Source organism: Chelmon rostratus, chromosome 11 (assembly GCF_017976325.1).
Source record: "Chelmon rostratus isolate fCheRos1 chromosome 11, fCheRos1.pri, whole genome shotgun sequence".
In the NCBI taxonomy this organism is placed as follows: Eukaryota; Metazoa; Chordata; class Actinopteri; order Chaetodontiformes; family Chaetodontidae; genus Chelmon; species Chelmon rostratus.
In genome coordinates this window covers 10,200,566-10,225,159 of record NC_055668.1, presented here as the reverse complement: position 1 = coordinate 10,225,159, position 24,594 = coordinate 10,200,566, and the positions used below count along the sequence as shown (strand labels likewise).

At 42.4% G+C, this 24,594-nt stretch overlaps 2 protein-coding genes across 2 annotated transcripts; one reads left to right on the top strand and one right to left on the bottom strand.

Annotated features, from left to right (window-relative positions):
- Positions 1-1,684: 1,684 nt before the first annotated feature.
- LOC121613853 (zinc finger CCCH domain-containing protein 6) lies at positions 1,685-10,814 on the bottom strand. The gene is made up of 12 exons (XM_041947528.1): positions 10,383-10,814; positions 7,857-8,082; positions 7,607-7,729; positions 7,277-7,517; positions 6,995-7,137; positions 6,575-6,703; positions 6,343-6,457; positions 6,115-6,224; positions 5,778-6,010; positions 5,263-5,678; positions 4,974-5,162; positions 1,685-4,711 (listed from the first exon to the last, which is right to left on the bottom strand). The coding sequence occupies exons 1-12, from the start codon at positions 10,466-10,468 to the stop codon at positions 3,219-3,221; spliced, it is 3,504 nt and encodes a 1,167-aa protein (XP_041803462.1). The 5' UTR covers positions 10,469-10,814; the 3' UTR covers positions 1,685-3,218.
- A 1,011-nt stretch (positions 10,815-11,825) lies between these two features.
- Positions 11,826-23,047, top strand: LOC121614077 (fibulin-7). Its single transcript, XM_041947849.1, has 8 exons — positions 11,826-12,132; positions 13,450-13,612; positions 15,750-15,926; positions 18,425-18,550; positions 18,650-18,787; positions 19,387-19,524; positions 19,923-20,061; positions 21,900-23,047. The coding sequence occupies exons 1-8, from the start codon at positions 12,055-12,057 to the stop codon at positions 22,270-22,272; spliced, it is 1,332 nt and encodes a 443-aa protein (XP_041803783.1). The 5' UTR covers positions 11,826-12,054; the 3' UTR covers positions 22,273-23,047.
- Positions 23,048-24,594: the final 1,547 nt, after the last annotated feature.

Sequence of the window (24,594 nt, the reverse complement as noted above, 5' to 3'; positions counted from 1 at the left end):
AGAGGCATTTGTCACTGCAGCCAAAGATGTGATCTCAAACTGCCAGTCAGTAACTCAGTTTATCAGAGTTATTACCAACCACTGCCTGGATAAACAGTGTACGGTCGAACTCTCCCTCATAGTCGAGCAGATTCTCACCATCACCAACCAGCTCAACATCATCTCCAGGTCAGAAGATTGACGCTGCAAACTAAGCTGCAATATGAAAGACAGAAAGGTAATGAGATGAGAGTCTTTCTTTGTTTTGTCTTGACTTAGTGTCAATGCTGTCACACCTGGATGCAAATCATCTGATGAGATCCTGGTGAAGAACGCACAAAATCTGCTCCAGACAGTCCTGCGTGGGGTCCACGCTGCAGAGACCGCCTGCATGACGGTAAATCTAACACCAGAAGCCGTACTATATCTGTAATGTCACAAGGTCCTCTCCGTGTAGGCTACTGTGAAAATAATCTGCTGAGTGATTAAAACTGTACAATTACTCTTGTTATTCCAGGGTTTGAGGCAGCCTGAGCCAAACTCAGACGGTGCAGAGGCTACTGCCTTGTGCTTCCAGTGGAGGAGGAAGCTGGAGATCCATCGAGCCCAGCAGACCTGTAACCCAGAGACTGATGAGCTGGGTTTGAGGAAGACCTCATGCCATCCTGTAGCACCCAGTCTTGCCCCGCCAGTCAATGTGACCTCTACCCCCTCAAAACACAAGTAGTATTTGTGTCTCAAGAAATAAGAACACAGATCACATTTTTGTTTTCTATTGGATATAATAATACTAATGTGAAACCCACTTAATTCTTGGAGGGAGCTTTTACAGACTGTCATGCTCAAGGACACTTCAGAAAAATGAAGTTGAAACTTTATATAATCAGAGGTGGAAGATTCATTCAGATCTTTCACTTAAGTAAAAAGTACAGACAGAGGAATGTCAAATCTCTCTACTCCAAGTGAAAGTCCTTTTACTTGCGTAAAGGTACAACATATCATTGCCAAAATGTGTGTCATTTATCAGAAGTAAAAGCACTTGTTCTGATCATTGGCTGGCATATTATTACACATTAGACTGTTACTATGGATTCATCAATGTGTAAGCGGAATTTTGCAGCTGCTCGATGTGGAGCTTGTTTGAACTACTTTACATACAGTACAGACAGTTCAGTCCAGTGGTTTCCAATGGGGGTCAGTCCCCTCCGATAGCTTGAAGTTTTTCGACAAAACTCTATAGTAATTTTGGGGACTTTCATTTATCTTTGCATTCTGTAAAATACTTAATAATTTGACCTCTGTGCGTCCCAAATACTGATTTAAATGTGACCATCTTTGGTATAACTGTGAACAACTCACAGATATCTGAGTATGACAAGGGCCCTCAACCAAGAAGTTTTCTTGGAGGAGAGCACGAGCCAAAAAAGTTGGAAGGTATGTAAAAATATATATAACCTGAAAAGTAAATAGTAACTATAGCTGTCAAATACGTGAAATAAAAAGTACAATATTTGCCTCTGAAATGTAATGGAGTAGAAGTATAAAGTAGCATAAAATGTAAATACCTCAAATTTGTACTTCAGTCATACTTGAGCAAATGTAATTAGTCACTTTCCACTACTGGATATAACACCAGACTGTTACTAAATCAATACACTCTAAAATGAGACAATACAGCTTGATGTGTGATTCTGAAATAAAATGCCTTATGTTTTATCTCTTTATTTCAGATATTCATAATAAAATCACTGAGATGTGACAAGAATATGTGTTGTTAAAATGTAATACAGTATTATTACAACCATAACCACTATGCTGACAAGGAAAAATAAAGCATAATTCATTAAAACACTCAAAAACAGACTGTACACATGATACAAAATAGGCATTTACAATGTGACTTATGAAAACAATAAAAAAGTACACAGCTTAGTTTCAGTCAAACAAGGATAGCTAATCTTAGCAGACACACAATTGTCAAATAATACAAACTGCCTAGCATGATGCTACCTGAAGCCTACAACATTCACTCTTTATAGCACACGAGTTCAGCTGCAGTCAACTCCAACAAAATTCAATACTAAACATATTCATAAGGTCATATTTGTATCATATAACTCTTTTTGTATAGTACACTTTCTTTCTTTCATTCTTTTTTGATTTCTTGTTCTGATGAAAACAAGTGAGTTTACCTGCTATTTACAAGCTTGTTAGCACTGAGTGTTTTGTGGGACGACACCAACAAATCAAATAAAGCAGCCAATAATAATTAACTCCACTCACTGTCATTAATATGTGGTTAGCCAGTAAGAAAAGCCTACAACAGTAACATTATATCCTCAAACATTTAGGCCACTTCATGAAAAAAGTCCAAGAATGTACAAAACAGATATTGAATGACTGTAATATTGTAAAATTACACATTTCTCCTTAACTAAGATGGGAACTGTGTCATACTGCACAAATACTTCAGCAAGCTAGCTTGATTGTAGAGACTTTGATTTAAAAACACAATGCTGTGAAAGGCAGCAACAATCAAACATTGCTATATGAATTCTAGGCAAGTCATTGATGAACAAACTTCTGTACCTCAACATCGGCACATGTAGCCTGTATGTGCCTTTCTGGAAAATGTGCAGTAAAAAGGGCCTGCGGGGATTCTGTTTGGAGGATCTGACCTAATCGTGTCAGGCTGACAAATCACAAACTCATATCAGGATGTGTGGTAAAAAAATGTAAATGTTCAAGAAAACACCTGTTGACTTTTTGTGAAAAAATCCCCTCTCATAAAAGTGAGCACAAACATAAAAATCTCACAATATAAAAGTGTCTTGAAATAAATAATACAAAAATTCTCAAGGGAATTCTTACAACTGTCGTTCGATTGATCGCTTCACGTTATCTCTCTGCATGTAGAGTGAATGAATGATCTATTCTACAGAGACTACTGCCTGGATGTGGGTCAGTCCTTCGTGAACATAGTTGCTTTCTTCCTGATTGTTTAAAACATACGTGAAAACTACACGATGATAAAAGACCTTAACACACTTTCAAAACACACATTTCAGCAGTAATATGATTATGTTAAAAGGAACTATACAGTGTGTCTGTGCACATATCGAGCATCGTCTTCAGACCGGCAAATGTGTGGTGCACTAGATAGTATTTGATTCTATACAGGATTGTTTATATACAGAAATAAATAGGTTCATGTAACACTAAATAGAGGTTAATTTTGTTTACTGACAGAAAGGGGAAGCAGTGGGATCAAAAGTCTTGAACACATCCTTAAGTGTCCTGTCGTCTGCCTCCTCCTCTGGATCGTCCTGTTTTGGTTCTTCCTCCATAGCCTCCTGCTCCTTCTCCTTCTTTTCCTCTGCCTCCTCTTGTGCTCCTGTACAGCCCTGTCCTCCTAGTTTGGCCTGCCTGGGGTCAGTGTACTGGGGTCGGATCAGCCCGGCCAGTGCCTGGATGGGGAGATTATGAACTGCGGGAGGTTTGACAGGCGAATCAGGAGGCAGTGTGGGAGAACCAGAAGGTTGAGGCTGATCTGAGGCCACGTCTGTGCTTTTAGTGTCTTCTAAAGAGCTACTTTGTTGAGTTGGAGAGAGTGATGGTGGCGGAGCATTGTCTTTCTTATCTGGGTGTTTAAGGATTCCCGCCTTTTTAGGAGGCTCTGCTTGCTCCTTCTGAGCCTGCTCCGTTTGATTACGAGGATCATACAGACTGATGCCCCCAAGGATTGTAGTGGGACTCTCTAGCCCTCCTCCAGAGGATGCCAGACGAGGGGCATATGGTGGCAGCTTCTCAGGCTCTGGCTTGGCTCGAGCAGCGTGAGGAGAGGAACTAGCGCTGGCTTTCTGTAGCCTGGGGTCCACAACACCCCCCCCAGAGGTGGGCTCTTTCTGACCCAGGAGCTTAGAGTCCAGACTCCCTGTACGCTTGAGTCTGGGGTCCAAAGTCTTCTGCTGACGCGGATCCGCAGGTCTTTCAGTGGAGGATCGGGACTCTAGCGATCCAGAGGACAACCGACTCATACGTTCCTTCAAGCGTGCAGCTGCCAGTCTGGGATCAGTCGGCGGAGGGCTGATGACGGGAGGATGATCAGGCAGGTTTGTTCGGTTCATCTGAGCATCTGCAATTAGGGGTGGAAGGGGCAGGTTGATGGAGTGTTCCTGTTTGGGAACCAGGGAAGGGATAAGGTCCTCAGGGGCCCACACCACTGTCTGAGCAAAGGCTGGCCGCTGGAGCAAGATGTCCACCCGGATGTGGCTAAACTGCTTTAACTGGCAACGAGGGTCCCGCAGCAGCACGCCGGGGCCAGCCTCTAGAGGGATGAGAACAGCTTTGTCCCTGAGCTCCCTCTCACCTTCATCATCCTCATCTCCTGTTGGAGGTTTCTGAGGAGCAGGGTGGCTCTGCTGGCGATAGGAACTCGGCTCCATTGGTCTCATCTTCCTGGGGTCTCTGGAGAGCCGTGGGTCTGTAGCTCCGTCCGACTCCTTTTTCATGTCTGGGGGTCGCTGTCGAGGGTCTGTCTTCACACGGGGGTCACTGGGTGGAGCCCTGTCCTTCACAAGCCGAGGGTCACCCAGAGCTGGAGCCACAGGGGTGGCCTGGGGGGGCTTGGACTGAGACTGCTGCATCTCACTGTGCTTCTGTAGAGATTTCAGAATGGAGGAAACACAGCTCCCATCCTCCTCGTCGCTGGAGTACCAGTTTGTGGTTTCATCTGCCAAAAAAAAAAAGAAGGTTATATTATATTTAAATGTTTGTTCTCTCAGAGCGTGTTTGTAAATTATCTGTGTATCAACACTGTGTCACATCCAGGCCTTGTTTCAAACAGCAGATTTACTGACATATTTGGATAATTTTCCAGGGTAATACAGGTTTGTTTGCTGTTTTTTTACTTCAGCCTGTGCTCCATTTCTGAAGTAGTTCTGGGTTTTATCTTAATTAATTCAACAAACCTGCTTCTTGCCCCTGGGACTTACCTCTGTTCGCATTGTCATCCTGGCCCTCTGCTCTCTGTGGCTCATTCCCCTGTGGATGGGACTCTTGTTGCTGCTGCTGCTGTGTCAGGTGTAAAAAGATGGCTTTCTGTACTGCTGGTGGTAAAGACTGCAACTGTGACTCTGCACCCAACTGCTGCTGGAGGTTCTGCATGAAGACCAGGCCAGGGTCTACCAAATTGAGAATATAACACAAAGACATAATTTTGCAATTTCAGTAGTGGTTATGATTAAATACCCTGTTGGATAACCATATGAGTATAAAACTAACCTCCTTGTTGACCCACGGCCTGGTTTCGGAGGAAGCTGCTGAAGAACTCTACTGGGTTCTGACCCAACGATGGGAAGGGGAAGAGGCTTTGCAGCATCTGTAGATCAGGTGCAGGAGGGAATGGAGGCCTCTGCATATTCATCTGAGGGTTGGCATTATGCCGGTTTCCATGGAAGGGTGGGGGTTGACCAGGGGGGATTGGTGGCTGCATTGGAAATCCGTGTGGTTGGTGTTGTCCTGGGGGGCTCTGCGGCATGGGTGGCCCAGTCGGGGGACCCATGGGAACAGGTGATCCAGGGGGAGGAATAGGAGGAGCAGAGGGACCTGAAGGCACCATACCTCCACTCTGCAAGTCCTCTGGGCCTCCACTGAACTGATTGGTGCCTTCACCTTGATTCTGGGAGAAGTTGGAGCCGCTGAAAAATAATGTGCACAAGCAGGCTCAGGGTGAGCTCTAAAAACTCTTTAGAATTTGACTACATTTTTTTCATTTGATTACAGATTATCTTGGTTACCTCAGACCAATTTTATGTGCCAGGTTTACAGTCGGTTGAACCTTGATTTCAAAAAGGGAGGGGATCTTCTTCCCTGCTTGGCCAGCGGCTCCATCTGTAGGACTGCTCTGACCAGGAGTGGGCAGCAACCCCACCCCAGGAGGAGGCTTCGGAAGTGGGGCGATACCCTGCTTTCTCAGATCCTCCAGCTCCAACTCGTCTTCACGAGCATTCTCTTCTTCAGTGTTAATTATCTGATAAATGAGTCAGCAAGAGGAAACAGGATAATTGTTAAGCACTGGTACTGACACTCTCTTTGCATAGTAATCAAAACAGCACTTTTTTCTTTTTGTGTTACCTTGTCAAGCAACTCTTTGGTCACATCAGTCAAAGCCTCGTGGGAGAATTTGCAGTTGTCTCCTTGGTAACATTTGGCTCCTGTATGAAAGAACTTGCACGGGTATTCACGTGCAATCACAGGTTAAGGAACAGAACTAATTAAAAGGTGTAATGAGATTTCAGTTAATTTTATGACACAATTATACAAACGTAATTAAAAACACTTGTCATGATAAGTGAAGGATATTGTGCATGTAAATGCAATTATCTCCTTTGCTGCAGTATCCTTGGAGGTAAAATTTACAAAGCTCCTTTTTCTTATCTGGTACGACGAGCTCATGTTCAAACTTGCACTGTTCCCCCTGCATGAAGGAAATATCACATCTTTCAGGCAGGAAAGTCATTGTCTTTTTCAAATATTTCAGTGTAAACTGGCTTACATTGTTAAAGCAAGCAAAACGGCATCACTGCTTCCATACCTTGATGCATCGACCCTCCAGGAAATACTTGCAGATGTATCTACCATTGTGTTCAACTGTGTGCTGATTGATAAACTCCTTGCTCATGATTGGCCGTTTCTTCTGAAAACCAGAAGAATTTTTTCCTTCCTGTGACACAAAATAAACAACAGAATGTGGTCTTAGTTTTGTCTTTTTCTGACTTGTAAATGTACAGCACAATCTCTACAGTACTCTCTACAGTGAATGGGTGAATGAGAGGCAAACTGTGCTTTGTTAATGAAGAAAAGCCTTGTATAAAGTCCATTACCATAACTGATTATATTTACAAAAATCAATGACGCTGAGGAGGTAAAACAATTATTATAATCAATGACGTGCATTTCAAAAGGATTAGCAAGTCATCCCATCCCAACTTTTTTAAAATCAGGGCATACTTACAGATGCCATGTCTTCCATACCCTGGTCTCCTCCTCGACCTCGTCCACGTCCTCCCCAGGGTTTGCCCTTGAGCTTCTTGTTCTTGTTGAGCATCCCGCGTCCTCTTCCTGGTCCACTCCCTCTGCCTCTTCCCCTCTGCACAACTGAAAAACACATTTTGGAAGAAGTAATTAAACTCTGCGCATCCTTACCGATGCATAACATTACATTCACTAACTTATCATTCACAGTAAATGTAGATAAATGACTGCAGGAATGATTTGAAATGAAAAGCATTCATACACTGCTGTTGTTTCATCCCCCTCATGTTTCCTCTCTTCATCTGGTCTTTAGCATGGCGTCCCTTTCCCTGACTCTGAGAAGTCGAATCTTTTGCCTGCTGATACTCAGACATGTCATCTTCGTAATCATCCTCCTCTTCATCATAGTCATACTTGTCATCACTGTAGTCGCTGTATTTGTCAAAATCACTGCTCTTGAGCGGCGGGGACTTGCCATGGCCTCCCTTTGAATCTCGCCCGTGCTGGCAATTCAACAACCACAGAGAGAACTGTTATACAGTAATGCTTACATGAATATATAATGTCAGCATGGCAGCAGATATGAGCTCACCTGGGAGGACTGGCCATCAGACTCTCGGCTGGATCCCTGGCTCTTCCGGTTTTTGGGCCTCTCTACTCGGTCGTAGTCGGAGTCATAACTGTCAGAGCTGGAGCTGCTGGAGGGGGAGTGGTGCTGAGGAGACGGGACAAAAGAAAATCAACATTAAAGTGAATTTTGAATGAGTTCACATACATTAAGCCTTAACTGCAGCAGCAGTAAGAGATATTATGTTGAAATAACAAGTGTGATTGCGTCCTACTTTCTGTCTGTCACGCCTCCTCCTTTTAGACCTCCTCTTCTCTCTGGTCTTTTTGTATCGCTTCCTGGAGTGCCGGTGAGTCTTTTCTTCTTTCTCTTTAGCTTTTTCTTTTTCCTTTTCCTTCTCTTTCTCTTTGTTGTCATTCCCCTCTGTAGCCTCTTTGTTCTCCTCTTCAATTCCAATCCCTTCGTCATCTATTTCTCCATCTTCCAGTTCGCCATCCTCTCTAAAAACAGGAACACAGGCAGTCCAGTGAGTATAACTGTAAGAGTTTGTATACTGATTTTTTTTGTCTTAGACATAATTAAAATGTTTTTCACATCATGAAAACATCAAAACATTTGATGAGCACATAATTCAGAACTGCTGTAGTGATCTAATAAGAAATAAAAAATGAAATAATACTAAAACTATCATAAGGCCTTTTCCCCATCATTTAGGGCAAAGTAGCAAATATCACACCAGACAGTTATCAATAAAAACATCCCGTCAGTAATTCAAGGCTAACTTTTGATTTCCTGTGAACCAATGTGCAGCTGTTCTGTAAAACCTAAATGTAATTCAACCTCAAGCTGAGTAAAATTCATGAAAACCTCAGATTTCTAGAAGCTAGTTTATTCAGTGACTTCATACATAACTTTGTATTACGTATTATTTAGCACACAACACATGTTGCCAAAATCAAAACTCATTTTGACAAAGGTCCACTATTTCTGTAGAGTAACAGCAAACGGTTCTTATTCAATTAGCACATCACATAGGTTTTGACTGAATTTTAACTAAAGTTATAAGGCTTAAATGCCTGAGCACTCGTGCAGGAACTCTCCAAAGGAAAAATTACAAGGAGACAGAATATTATGCCAATTGCTGGAAACCAGAATACACTGAAGTTAATGCTTAAAGACACAAATGTCTATTACTGCTATAATCAGTGCGTTTGGAGGAGATGTTACTGACATTTGACTGAGCTGGTGACCAGGCGAGTTCTTCACATACATGATCTGCCATGTTTCAGACAGGGGTGGTAAGGGTTCCAACACGAAAACTTGGCATTTTAAAGCGAGCTTTTATAACACTTGGTCCACATTTAAAATTAGGCATCAACTGGCTGTGATTCAAATATTTAAAACTGAAATTAACACATACTGTATTACAGTGGATGGCCAATACAAAGCAGAGCATTTCATGTAAAAAGTATAATTGTCCACTTGAAACCATTTCATATGAAAGTATGCCAGCAGTATAAACGATCATCTCAGTGTATTCTTTTCATAACACATAATGTCAGCTGCTCAAAAAATGACTGATCCATGTCTGTTTACACAAGGAGTAGCTACCTCTTCTTCTGAGACCACTGCAGACCAGGCTTCAACCTGACACCCTCCACACCTAAAGGTACCACAGCACAGCACCTAAACGTAACTTTTAGTCCAGTTACAGCTGCAGAGACCTCACGATTCGATATGAAACACTTTCCAACTTGTTGCATTTGATTCGGGAAAACTGGCATAAAACTACCCTACCCTTTATTTTCATGTGTCCATAATCACATACCTAACTGAAGACTGATAACAAATGTAAGCAAATATCAAATACTAGCATCACTGTTAGAATAAAGTTCATAAGGATGGTACACAAACATCCCAGCATAACTACACAATACAGAAAATGTGTTTTCCAATGATACCATAATTACAGTAATACAAGTGCAGTAAAACCACAATCTCTCTGTTTAGCACTTCAAACCATACTTGGACTGCCTTCTGGAATTGCACATGTCTTTTCTGACCCATTTTAAAAACTTAAAGCCTTAAGGGTGAAAGATGCCCAGAGTGAGGCATGAAAGGTGTAACACAGGGACAGACACACCTTCAACAGCTGTGACAACACCAACTTTTGTTCCAGCCAAACACTACACCACCTGTTCCCTCTTCTGTGCGTGAACGTCTGTCAGACCGTGAAATCACCTGGTGAAATCTTTCGTTCGACACCAGCAAATACTTGGCCCTCTTTGTTCACATGTTCTGGTAGACCTGTCAGGACTAGAGACCGATCACAAGGACACAGACATGGCCTAAACCCAGCAGCAGCACATAAGCTCAACCCTGCGTGAACCCTGTCTCAGCAGTACTGCCAGGTGCCCAGTAGGGGGGGTACAGCGCGAGGATGGGCGTGGCACATTTACATCATAGTCATTTGCATAGCCTCCTGCAGATGGCAACAATGAAGCCATGAATCCGTCCCAGTACCACAACAACACAAACGATGAGGTCTGCTATCTTGCATGGAAATGATCGTGAATGAGTCTCATCGACACGGTGATGGGAAATCTAGGCTATTTGGACAGCGTTACTCAACTGCACCAAAGAGGCATGCAAAGACTTTTTGAGGAGGGGGAAACCGTGGACTCTAAACCCTGCAATTCATGGTTAAAAAAAGAAGAAAACAGTAACACAAGCATGTAGACCCACAGCACTGAAACGCACAGATGAGCGTATTAAGAATTGCATAAGAATGTTACTCGACCTTTCATCCCCTGCAAGCTCAGAGTCTGTCATGTTTTTGTCAAGAACAGGGGCTGGGGGACTGGAAACAAGGCTCACAGAAGCCATTGGAAAACGGATCTGCCTCCCTTCTCCCCGGTACAAGAGTGAATTAACTCAGTCACTCAAGGAGACGTTGGGTTGTGAGAGATGCTGGAAGATTTCAGACTGGAAAAAACTCACGGTGTTACATGTCTCGACAGAGACAGTAAACAGACACTCTCCTCTTTCATTTCAATGACGTTTTAACTCTGTGAGCACAGCTTGATACCCCGCTTTGCTAATGTCCCGTCGGTTGACAGCTGCCATGGTGAAATAGAGGAGACGGAGGGAGAAACAGACAGAAATGTAACCATGTTCGTTGATTTCAGCATCTTCATAGGCTTTCTCAACGGGCACATCATCTCAAAATGGCTTCTGAGGTCTGCAGCACATTCCTAGATTGTGTATTCCTCCACCTATATATAGTCGTAGCTGGATCTATCTAACTTGGATATGACAAATACTCATCAGCTATTGGTCAGATGTCGCACGGGTACAGAGAGCTGCGATTGTTATTGGCTCAAAGCATTGTCAGTTATTTTCAACATCTGCAACAATGAAGCGTGTACGACGCTCAGTTTTGCCCTTTGTCAATGTTTAAAATTACGACTTTGTGTATTAAGCCGTTATAACGATCCGAGTTTGTGATATCATCCCAGGCCAATTTGCTGAGGCAAACTGTCTTTATCGCTTCGCCTTTGTAGCTGCGTATTTATTTCCTCGTTTTTTTACGCTCACGCGCGCGAACTCCAACGCGCATGAGCTCGACTTCACACGCTCGTAAAGACTTGTGCAGTCTTGTCGTTGACCACCAGATGTAGCTCTGACTCTACAAAACAAACCCTAACAGACTTCTCCATATTTTGCGTGTACAACGGTAATGTCGAGCTAGCAAACATAATGCACGTCCGGTAGTGTGTAATATGTGTAGTATATAGGCTGAGAACAAGGTTTAAATAACTGTTGTTCTAGGACGTCGACAAAACAATGTAGTCTTAACAAAGTAACTATGTGGCTTTTACCTGATATTACAATTAGACACCTTGGCAATTGTAGGTGCGTTTAGGCAACTCAGTCAATTAGAGACGACGTACTGCTGAGCAGCCTGCTTCGTAATGAACATCATAATAAACCAAGGAAGATCTTATTCTGAAGAGAGTTTGTAAGAAAAAGGAAGCAATTATTGTAACTTTTAAGGACCGTGCTAACGAGCATAATTAAGGTCACGCTAATAACATTCAACTCTTCAATTTGTCAGATATCTGACTTAATATTTTGTGAAATTTGTCTGCCACGGGGATGTTACGAGAAAAAAAAACGTGTAAATGTTGGGGAGTATCTCGGTGGGAGGGATTCTTGCTGTAGGAAATCTAGGTGGCGTGCGGAGCTCCGAAGCTAAACTTTCCGAGTGCATCTGAAGCGACGGTAGCGCGTCTCTGCCTCAGACACCTGATGACTGATGATCATCTTCCAAACTCTTGAAACAAGGGGACGAAACTTCACAAAAGATCGTCGTTTTGGGGGGGATTTTGTCGAAGCACCATAACAAGAGAGAAGCCCTCTGAATCTTGGAGAACAGGCAGTATCACTGTATTATCACTGGACGTTCAGAGATGACACTGTCTTTCCAACACAGGTGTTTGCTTTTGCTGTGTTTGACAGTTATCCACAGTGGTCATGCTGCCGTTCAGGTAAGAGCACCTTACTTTGGATTAGTTTAATGCAACAACAGCTTGATTGTTCAAAAGGATGTGCTGTCTGGACGAACTGGCTCAATAAAGTGTGCCACTATATGCAATCTCAACATATGACTAAACAGTAGAAATATTTTAGAAATATTCGTACATTCCAGGGAAAGTAACTCATTTTAATATTTTAATGTTATTATCCATAAAAAAACACCCCAATTAATAATCTATTTTTTTTATTATTTTGTTTTAACACTTTGTAACACAGTTTGTGATTATGTATAAGGCTTTTGTGTCATTTTCAGTTTTCCAAGGTTCAGTCAACACTTTCCACTGGAGAAATTACTTGATACTTTTTGCATTAAAAAGAAAAAGTCATTGTAGCATCCGGATATGAGTCCTCTCATGTCTTTTCAGCTGGTGGCATTTCCCTTTTGCCTGGGGCAGGTAAAAGGAGCTGAACACTGTCTAACTACTGCACAGGTCCAAACCGTATGCTCAATGAATTTACATGTAATGAAGCTACTTGTTATTGTACAAAGCCCACCAAATGCCAGTGCAGGAATTCAAGGTATGCTGCACAGAGAAATTGTTCCAACGAGCATGTGATTAATAAACCCTCTTGAAAGGATTAGAGGCACTTTTCCCTGAGGAACCTTGTAATGGCTTGACAAGCTTTCCCCCTCAAGTAACTGCTAGTGGCACCCATGCTATTTTTGAGTCTGCCCATTCAGGATTATCCAATGAGCATGTGCCTTCCTACCGCCATGCAAAATATACAGAGGAACAGCATTTTGGACTTAGGTCCCACTAACATCTGCCAGACAGCTTTTGTCCAGCTGTGTCTGCCACTGGAGTTGTGGTAGTAAGACAAAAGGCGTGAGGGAGAGAAGAAGAGAGGTGGCGGGCCTAGGATGTCTCACATGTGAGTGCAATGAGGTCTAATGGAAAATAGTGGAAAGCAAATAAAAGGAATCATGGTGAGTTAGTATATCGTGCAAGTACAGTAAAATTTCTCACATCTCACTTATAGGTCTTGTCAATGTTACATAATGTATTTTAATATCAATGAAAACTCTTTGTAACCATAACAACCATATGCCCACCAATAAGATGGATTTAGCGTCAGTTACATCATGTTCCACAGCTGCACATTAATGTTTATTCACCGCTCATGTTTTATATTTTCTGAGCGTTAAACTCAGCTAACCTTTATTCCTGTGCTCGTTGTCTGATGGGAAAGTCGTTGCATGTTGAAACGTTTCGCCAAGACTTTTATAACTCCTAATTCTGCTCATGGTGCTCGCGCTTTATTCACAGACGTGCATGGATAAGCACCAGGTGGTTGGGGTCCTTCGTCAAATGGAGAAGTTTCTGAAAGGCCAGGAGATGCGGTTTACAGAGGGCCTCAGGATCATGAAGTCAAAGCTGGCAACGCTGCAGAACTCCGTCTCCAAGCTGCCTCAAGCAGACCAGTCAGCTGGTGAGTAATGAACAGAGAACAGCACACCACATCACCAGTAACGCCACCCTAGTTATCATGTCTGTCATCATAATCCTCATCATTTTCATCTTTACAGGCCTTTTTCACAGCAGACATTTACATGTGTCATAGAGGGAAAAGCGCAGGTGTTACTAGTAATATTAGTGATGGCCCCCTTCTATTCAAGTGTCCCAGTAAGTCATGCCAGCGTGACAGTGAGCCAGCATGATCAATACAAGAACCCTTAAACTGAAGAAGCTAAATGAATTTCACCATCATTCATTTTTTTCGTCTTCTTCATCAACTTGTTCTTATATACAGTAGCTGATAATAAATCAAACTTTTTGCTGTGTCATTAATAAGTTACCCTCCATTATTACTATTAAATATAGTTATTCTATAATTTAAAGTGAAAGAAATCACAATAATGCTAATGATGCAGACACACACACACACAAACACGCAAAGGTGTTTCACACTTATTCCAGCCATTTAGACCTCTGTCCAGGTTTACGTTGAGCAAGAAATGATTACATTTATTTATCTGCCATTTTTTAATAAAACTGAATCATGGAATTTGATAAAGATATAATTATTATAAACATGCATCTGATTGTTCAAGTAAATAAATCAGTAAAGGTAGGAACTACTGTTTGTTTAAAAGCTGTCACAGATGCATGATTTCTTTGACATATATTCTACCATTCTGCTTTTTTGACCGTTTGACTCAGACATTGTACAAAAAATACTTAAACTACTGATACAGATTTTGAAGAAATCATTGAGTGGTGTATTAGGAGAAATGTGTTACATAGACACAGACACAAGATATTTATTCCATATTTATGCAGTGTTTGTGGATATGGTAGCAGTCCTCGAGTCAGAAGACATGTCTAGATTTGTTCCACTGATCATGTAAACACGCAGCATATGGTTGGCTGTAAAACTGTAAGTCATTTACTCTGTGATCCTTTGGATCACTTTACACACATATTTCCAGAAAAAGCTTACTGAATGAGTAGTAATTTGATTTTTGCAATGCATGCTGTATAAAGTTTCACATGAATGCATGATGTGACTGAGGTTTTGTTCAGTCAGTCACTGAATGATTGTTCAGTTCAGATTCCTGCGTATTAAATTTACAACATTTTAGGGAACATTCAATTGTTTGAAGTTGATCTTCAAACAGTTTTTAACCAGTGACAGCAGAGAGCCAGATATGGCTTCTTCCATTATAGGATTATATATTCGTCCTGCAGTGCGGAGCCATCTCGGTTACAGAGCTGGGTACTTGACAGGGAAGTGGATCTGTGGAATTGTGTTGTTTGGCAGCAGGCACTGAGGCCAATTTGTTAGTGATGGACCAGTGCAGTCCATAACTCTGTGGAGAGTACTTGGCAGGACAGGACAAAGCCGATATTTTACATTTAGAGCAATAAAGGCTAAAAAAAAATGAAAGACCAAAGTGAAATTGCAGCACCACCTGCTTAAAATGCTCTGATCAGAATGGAAATCCAAAAATCCACATGTAAATTAAAATCACAGACATTTTTGATTCACATATATTATAATAAATGAATTAGTAAAATAACATTCATATAATGCTGAACAGCATTCCCCATCTTCTTAAGCACAGTTAGCCTACTGTAAAGTACAGGCTTCCCTCCCATCTCTCATTATACTACAAACCTGAGCTGGACATGATGGAGGTCCGGCCATGCGAGGCCGACTTTTCATACAGTATCTTACAGTTCTTCAGTTATGGTTGAAAGAACTGGAAACATTTTGTCATAATTTTAGCTGGATGAAGAATACGATTCTCATAAAAGATCAAAATGTAATCCATTCATAATGTTATGTGATGTAATTATGTTATACATTATGCAAGCATTAAACTTTCCAGAACATGCAACATAGCGTAACATTTGGCTGCCGGTGACGTTCTCAATCAAATAGAAATGGCCAGTTCTGTGCTGGTTGACTGTAAATGAGGCATTTGAACCGTCCTTTCCCATGAAGGCTCTGCACTGCCCAGTGACACGTGTATATCCCCAGGCAGAGAATGCCAGAGGATGTCGGGAGGCTTACTCCACATGTGACCAGCCTTTCTCTCGTGCTCTCTTTCTCTCTCCCACAGCTCCCACCACCTGCCCCTCTCTGGAAGCCCCCGCTCATGGAACCAAGTTTGGCTCAAAGTACTTTGCTGGACATGAGGTCCATTTCACTTGTTCCCAGGGCTACCATCTTGTCGGTTCTGCCACGCGTGTCTGCCGGGACAATGGCACCTGGACCGGCATCGGTGCCATCTGTAAAGGTGAGCGTCTTTGGGAGCAGTGTTACATTTGATTCAGGTGAGAAAAGCAGCTTTACTTCAGCTACAGTATGATTTCATCACAGGATTAGGAGCTTTTCACCTCCATGACTTTCTCCACATACAAACATACATCCGGTGCTGCCTATCTATGATTTGGTGGAATGTTTTTGTGCCGGAACAAAAACCCATTTAAGGCAACCCTGGCTCAGCCGAGTCTGAATGCCAGGCTGAAAGAGATGGCAGCCCCAGAGGCCAAACTGAGTTCCTCGCACATACACAGATAACAGGCAAAGAAAAGAGCCATTCTTTGGAGTGGTTGGAGCTCCTCAGCATACTGAATGAAGCCCTCGTTAAAATGGCATTCAATGTCTCTGAACACAGAAAAACACCTGTACTGCATTCCACTGTGGGGTGCCTTTCCCTCCAGGTTTCTGCTCCTCATGAACAGCAGTGGTTGAGCTACTGTAAGATAAACCCCCGGTCTCTTGCTCATGTTTCCCTGGTTCTTTGACAGCAGTCCCACAGGACATGGTTAGGTCCAGACATTATACCCAAACCATGGTCTGATAGCACAGAAGTATGCTAAGCATGCTATTGATAGTCCCTTCAGCCTGCAGTGGTGGCTCTCTTCCAAAAATTCCAAGTGGCATGTGCATACGTTTATTGACATTCATGGTTAAAACAACATGAGAAGGTTTGACTCTGCACAGTATTATCCCTGTTCATGTTTCTCAGCCCAGCGTAAGAGGTCTAAATTTAGTCATGCTTAAAAAGCAGTATTGACTGAGTGTGAAAACTTTAAAGTTAAGAAGAGTTTAAAAATATCTAGCAGAGAGAAGTGGGCCTTTTCATGTTATGGCACCGTGGTGCCCCAAGGGGAAGCCAAATAAACATTAAAGGGATTGGTTGTCAACCAGTAGCCTATACTGTGGCCTCAGTGCTGGAGCTCAAAGAGCAGAAGCTGCTTCATGATTTGAACATCTGCACGACTCTCAGAGCTCACTACACAAACAAAGATCATAAGGCGTAATGGACTATTTGTCCACTTGTGTCCTAACATTGGCAGACAGAACACCTATTAGATAGATAGATAGATAGATAGATAGATAGATAGATAGATAGATAGATAGATAGATAGATAGATAGATAGATAGATAGATAGATAGATAGATAGATAGATAGATACTTTATTTATCTATCTATTAGTGCCAATCAGCAGTCAGTGTCATCCCACCTTCTGTTGTTGCCAGCAGTTTGCATTTTGTAGCCTTCTGTATCGAGTGATAGATTATTTTATAGAGGTTTATCATCTTCTCATTGTTTGATGAGCTAAAAGCTACAAATAAGACTTCATATTAGTGGGTGACTGAATGAACCTCAACTTTATACACATCAGTATGAATTCAGTAGTAATTTGCCCAGCTCCTTTTGCATTTCAATATTGACCATTCCTGATGCTACTGTTCTTGTACTCACAGTGAAAGCAATTTACAGTAATACCAGTCTGCACATGTTCAGGTGGAGACCATAGAAACACTTTAGTAGAAATGCTGTAAAACTGAGAATTGTTGAGAATGAGAACTTACTAAGAAGGTGTTGACAACAAGATACTTCACGTCTGTTTGTTTTGCTGTAAGGAAAAACCTTCAAATCTTAAAAAAAACAGGCATTTACGCCTTTATTCTTATGTGTTTCACATTGCTACATAGAAAGAGATATGAGTAAAACTTAGACACCAACAAGTTAAACTTTTAACTTTGAAGATGCAGATGGATTTTATTGAATTACACTTTAATGATAACCTTCATTAAATTTCATCAAGATAAGTACTACTTGTCCAGAAATGGAACAAATAAAAGGGCATCACTGACTCATAGCGGACATGCTGTGCCCATAATGACAGTACCAGGCAATTTCTAATTCTTAAGTATCAGTTATCAAACTGGGTGGACACTCACTGCCCCTCTATGGATGGATGGTAAATGGGCTTACAGATGGTAAAGGGGTTCTGTGGATGAATGATAAAAGGGTTTCTGTGTGTGTCATACTCTTTTTCTCTTCAGTGAAACCGCTAATTCAAACAGGACCCAATCTTTACCATCACTTATGCTGTTTGATGAGGAGGGCTGCAGATGATTTTGACCAACCACAGACCTTCCTTAGAGTCTGAGTCGGTGTTGAATTGTGCTATATATTTTATTCTGAAACCTGTATGAAGCAGCTGGTCTCTCTTATATTGTCAAGGTTGATGGAAGCACATTGACGAGTTGTTTAGATATAGATGTATAAACTTTTCACATTGCACAGGTGGATATAGTCAAGAACTTTCAGCCTAAGGCAACAATTATATAAGGAATTGTAAAAGCAGTGTCAAAGGTTTCATTTTCATCTCCGAAATATGTAACTCTGAAGGTAGTATTTCTAATGTGACTGGACAATGTTGCTGTTGTGTTTTTCAGCAAGTTAACTAGAGGAATGGTTCTCTCCTACACCCACAGATATAAGTGAGTGTGCAAGTAATCCCTGCCAGAATGGAGGCACCTGTGTGGAAGGTGTTAACCAGTACAAATGCACCTGCCCCCAGAACTGGAGTGGCTCTCACTGCCAGCACCAAACCCAGACAGGTCAGTACCACAAAATGAATGTCCGACATCTACCACTGTGCATGTTTACAGAGTGACCTGCACAGGTCTTCAGCTTTCATATTTTCTCCCCTAATGCAGCGCCACCCGAGTGGAGTGTTATGAATGATCCAGCATTCAGCCGGAGACCTCGCTGTGCCCAAGTGAACCGAGCCCAGCACTGCAGCTGCGATGCGGGCTTTCACATGAGTGGCACCTCTGACAACAGTATCTGTCAGGGTGAGCTGTAATTATGTGTTACTTAATTGATCCCTGCGGGGAAATTCTCCTTTTGCTGCTCCTCCTCACAGGGAAGCAAGGTCAGCTACAGAGCAGTTCCCTCGAGCTGGCTCCCTGCTCAGCAACATCTCAGCAGGGCAAATAGCAGATGCTATATTATATCTGAATACCTGAATCTTTTACTCCTCTGGTGATTAATATGGTTGCCAATGAGAGTAATCTGCGGAGCCAGTTTGTGACAAACAAAATAATCCTCTCACAAGCTGATTAGGATCCATTTAGGTCACAGTCCAATTGCTTTTAAGATGTAGTTTGTTGAGTAACATTTTGAAATGGGAGTTTTCACACAGCTGCTCCAACTGTGTTAATGTTTAAGATTCTCAAAGGGCAAAACTAAGGGACCTAAATACTGACGACAACCTGAGAGAAAGAAACAACATAACGTGGTGCCTCAGATTGTGTATGAGGTATATCATTACCCATGTCCCAACTATCTCCTCCCTCATATCGACTTTTATATGCACAGTGCCTTGGCCTGGTCATATGGCGCATGTTTAAAGCAGACACTTATGTCCATTTCCTTTTCTGCTTCTCGACAGATGTAAACGAGTGTGAAGTGTACCGGCTGGACCAAGGAGGGAAGCTGTGTGTCCATGAGTGTGTGAACGTCCCAGGCTCGTACCACTGCTCCTGCCCCAGAGGCTACAAGTTGCTCCCGGACGGGCGGAGCTGTGAGGGTGAGTGACAAGAGGGAGCAGAGGACAAAGGCTCATTCACAGGGCCCTGGCTGCAGATCTGGCTGCAGCTCCAGAGAGTAATACCTGTGATTTAGAAAGACGAGGAGCCTTAAACAGCAGAGCTTTTAGTTTCTGCAGAGGTGTCTGTCAGCCCACTTTCATTTGCACCCCCGAAGCTTACGATGCTTGCCAGTGGAATGAATGACCTCACCCTTTCCCGGCAGAAGGGTTCTTTAGGACATGAGGCGTTTGTGGGAGACTAAACTAAAAAAACCAAATAAACAATCACAGCACAGCACCCCTGCTCACACTGCGGTAACCAGGAAGCAGGGAGTCAGTCTGGCAAGTCTCTCTTCCCGATTCTCATTCTTACATACCTTCGCTGTTTTGTCTTCCAGATGTGGACGAGTGTTTAAGCCAGCAGCACAACTGTAGCCGCGGGACAACTTGTATCAACACGGGGGGAGGCTTTCAGTGTGTCAACCCAGAGTGCCCCCGTTCTCATGGCAACATCAGCTACGTCAAGACATCTCCCTTGTAAGTGGATACACCCCAAAGTGACCCGACTTTGTGATTTGTTTTGTCAGTGAAAAGCTGTTGAAGAAAATAAACCAGGATAAAGTCCTCCACGTTTCAGGAGGAAATTGTCATCAACTTACAAATGGCCATCTGCACACTAAGTTGGACCCAACCGTGAGGCACTAATGGGCTCCTGGCAGACATTTTGACTTGCAATAGCAAGAAAAGCATAATTTAAACTGATGATTGCTGCGTTCAGGAGTGCCAACAATCCATGCAAGTGACTCAAAAATCACAATAAGAGGTCAAAATTCATGCATCTGCAGTGAGAAATGTCTGTCATTGAAGAGGTGCACTTGAGCAAGGTGTGACAGCCTTAAGACTTCTCCACCGAAACTACTTCAAGACAAAATCAGGTTTCATAAAAGTTGGGATTTATTTTGGTGGTTTTGGCCATCATTGCTATTGGTGGAAACAACATTAAACTCACCATGGCAATTGCTGAGATCTGGCAAGGCAGAAATATCACTAGCATCCAAGTTAACTTAAGTTTTTTGGAAGAGAGGGCTACGGATGAAACCGTGCTCACAGTTTGCCAGCAAACACTGACCTGCTGTACTTGCTGTAGTTGTGTGCAAAGAGAGATTATCACAAACATTCTGAGTGCACTCACTTTCAGTTTCACCTCCATACGACATTGTTTAGATAGTCTGGCTGAACTGTTGATTTGTGTGATCTGGTCGAGATTCTTTTTTCCATCAGACTTAATTGCGGTGATGGACCCATGTGCCCAGCTCTTACTTTAATGGGTACAATGATATCATAACCAATAGAAGTGATGACAGTAAAAAAAAAAAAAGGGTTGTGGTTATGGCTATGTCACCATGAAGCAAATCATTCCTGACGAAGAGTCTGCACGCTCAGCAGAGCTTCACGAGATGACGTTTTGTGTTTTTTTCATTGAAGGCCATGTAGAACATCTGTATCCTGGCCAAATGTTTGGAGACATTACAACTTCCACCTCCCTATTTGACAGTCATCAGCAAGCTGCCTCATTTAAGAGCATGAAACAAAGCTCTGTCTGCTTCTACTGAACCATCAACGTGGTGAACTACTGCTCCACTGCCAGCAAAGGGGAGGGATAAATATTTGGGAAAACACTTGTAACAAGAGGGAGCAGCAAAATTGAATAAGACAGTAGGCATGTCCCCATTTCATAGAACATACTAATACTAATGCTAAGCAGGTTCTGAGTTTGTAGTGCATTCACAGTGAACAAGTGAGTGGCTGAATTAAGTAAGGGGTTTAAACGTAAGTGTGCAAATCCACTTCATTTCTGGTATGTCCCACAATGCAGTGCTTAAAGGAAATAGCTACTCACAGCTGCAAGAAATTAAAACAAATTGCAGATAAGGGCGAGGCAGCTTCTGGGAGATCTCAGAGAATAAAACAAAAATTGTATTATCTCTTTGGAAAAATGGTTCTCTTTCTGCAAAGTATGATTGTATGATCCTGTATGATGTCCTGCTAGTACAACATGAAAAAAATACATTCATTTCTTGTATACTTACGGCAGAATAAGATACTATGAGCATATAGTACATTCTGTATTCTGCTATTTTATGTTGTCGAATTGATCTGATCCAAGACTTCAGGGCACTTGACCTCATATATACTGTATGTATGTGTTTCAGCTCTCTTCAGTCACAGAGGAGCTGTTATGAACACTTTCCCACGGGGATGGATTAATGATGTAATCGTTTTCTCAGTGACAAAATGACCACATTACGTGAAAAAACTGTTTAACACACATTTCACCCTGCTTAATTCGTATTTCCTGCATTTCTGTCCCGCAGTCAGTGTGAGAGAAACCCCTGCCCCATGGACAGCCGCTCCTGCCACCTGGCCCCTAAGACCGTGTCCTTCCACTACCTGTCTCTGCCTTCCAACCCGCAGACCCCTGCCACGCTGTTCCGCATGGCGACCGCCGCCGCCCCGGGGCGCACCGGGCCAGACAGCCTGCGCTTCGGCATCGTGGGCGGAAACTCCCGAGGCATCTTCGTCATGCAGCGTTCAGACAGACAGACCGGTGAGCTGATACTGGTCCAGCAGCTGCGTGGGCCGCAGGAGATCAGCGTTGATGTGGACATGTCCGAGTACAGCGACCGCACCTTTCAGGCCAAGCACGTGGCCAGGGTGCACGTTCTGGTTTCACCTTATAGCTTCTGAGAGAGAGCTCGAGAAGGAGGAAGACTAGAGACAGAAAGGCGAAGAGGAACAAAGACGAGTGTGTGATGGGCACTGAGCTTACTCATACTGTTTCTTCACCCCCTACCAGAAGTGCATCTGTCTGAGTAGCTGAGGGCAGCATTTGTTACCAAATTACCAAAAGAGTGACAAGCCAATATTTAACAGTTATATTATGAATAACGATATATGGCAGAACACATCATAGATGCTTCTTTAAACAGTGTCAGTATGAGCTTTGACTGATGATGCTTGACTGAGTGTGTTTGAATGCATGAAAACTAGCTAAAGAAAAGCATAAGGAATGGGTTGGGAGCGATGCATTCCTGTTTTTGTCATTGCGGTTGCTTTGTGTTTATATTATTATGTCCATCATAGATCATGTCTGTGTAGCTCAGGGTCAGGCGCCGGGGCTGATGCACTGCCTTCGCTTTATTGATGATAAATCCCTATAAGACATTAGTGCTCCCGTGGCTCTAATTTATTGGAAATATTATTGCTGGTTTCTACATTGTAACATACTGTATGCCACATGTTTATCTTCCATCATATACTGTATATTTGTTTTTTTGTACTAGCTTGCCTTGTTTAAGGCACCATTCATTATACTAAGGGAGTTGTTTTTAACAGTAGATGCAGTACTGTACCTGGGCATTTTCCTCTATTACTCATATTATGTATGTTACCCAGAAAGAGTCTCATTATATTCTAAATCAAGGATGATTTGGCAAGCTTGCCAGTGCACTACACAATTTATCTGGAATTTTAATTGTCTTTATGTAACTAAAATAAAGTCAGTCCAACATTTCAGTATTTGTTAGAGCCACCTCACTTGATGCTGAACAGTGTGGTATTAAATGTCCCTGTGGCAGTGTTTGTTTTCATTCTACATCCATTATGAGTGAATTTTAATGAGCGAAATTTAAACCCACGCATAGTTGATAAATGAACGCTGGATGGCTATAAAAAGTTATCTGACTGAATGGATGAAAAGTTGGAAAGAAAGAATGTGTTTTATAAGATGACCCCTGGGGCAGCAGTTCATACACAATACGAGTCAAAGCAGCGCTTTTCATGTCTCGGAAACAAGAATCACACTATTTCCATTTGACTTGATTATAAGGAACAGTAGGTCGAGCTGTCACGTTTTCAAAAACATCTCTGTGTGTCTATTTGTCAGAGAAAGAAGAGACTAATGTTCACCACATGTGTTCTCTTAACTTCATTCGCGTCTCCATCCAGGGGTTTACATTGCAATAAAAGGAGCCAGAAGAGCTGCATGCTTCCAGGAGGAGGAGGAGGAGTGGATGGTGAGAATCAAAACACGTGCCCTGACGGAACAGGCTGCTCTGAAAATGACAGTGTGCCTTTTAATGGCAGGCGTTACTTCCTTCACTTACCATAGCGGGAGCGCTCACATTGCAGCCTTTGTTTCAGGCTTGTGCTCCTCAGGCTCTTTGATGTTCACATGTTTCATCCATTCTGAGGCGGAAGGATATCACCAGAGACTGTTGGAGAGTGCTGAGCTACATAACACGGGCCATTTGCTGGAGATTAAAGATAATAGTAGTGACACGTACAGTAGACACACGACAATGCAGTAGTTCCTCTTTACCTATGCAAGTTTCCTGTGCCTTGTTAACTGTCCATGCTGAACTGCTGGGCACAAATATGCCAAGATTGTTGCAAATGTGCAAGTCTCAGAAATCATGACATTAGGCAAAACACAGGAAAACTGCAGCAATAAAAAGGGACAAGTAAAAATAACAGCAAAAACAAGTGCTATGAGCTTTAGTAACCTGGTATGTTAGTGCAGTGCATCATTATTTTGTTGATGGGACTATAAAGCTCCTGGTCACACGCCACCTATAAAAAGTACATGCACCTTTTCCCAAAACAGAGGAAACAATCTCCACATCATAAATTCTTGAAATTCCAGTACATACAGTGTCCTACAACATCTCCTAACTTTGCCTTTTTAAGCACAAAACCATAAGTCATTTTGAAGTGAAACAGTGGAAACACCTTAAATCTATGGATCTCCATCAAAACAGAAAAGAGGTGTGCCGCTGGTGGGTTAGTCCAGAATGAAAGGCATTGTGGAGGAATTTTGTTCTACTTTTATTATCCAGGAGGGGGGAAAGGTCGCCTGTGGATCATCTTTCATGTGGGATAAATGTTTGGAAGAACTCCAGAAATATGTGAGAGTATAGGAAAGCAGACTGCCGGTCCCTTTGCTTTTGGCTCTTTGGCTTTGAAGTGATCTATAATCTGCCATTACAGGCCATAATAATGACACTTTTA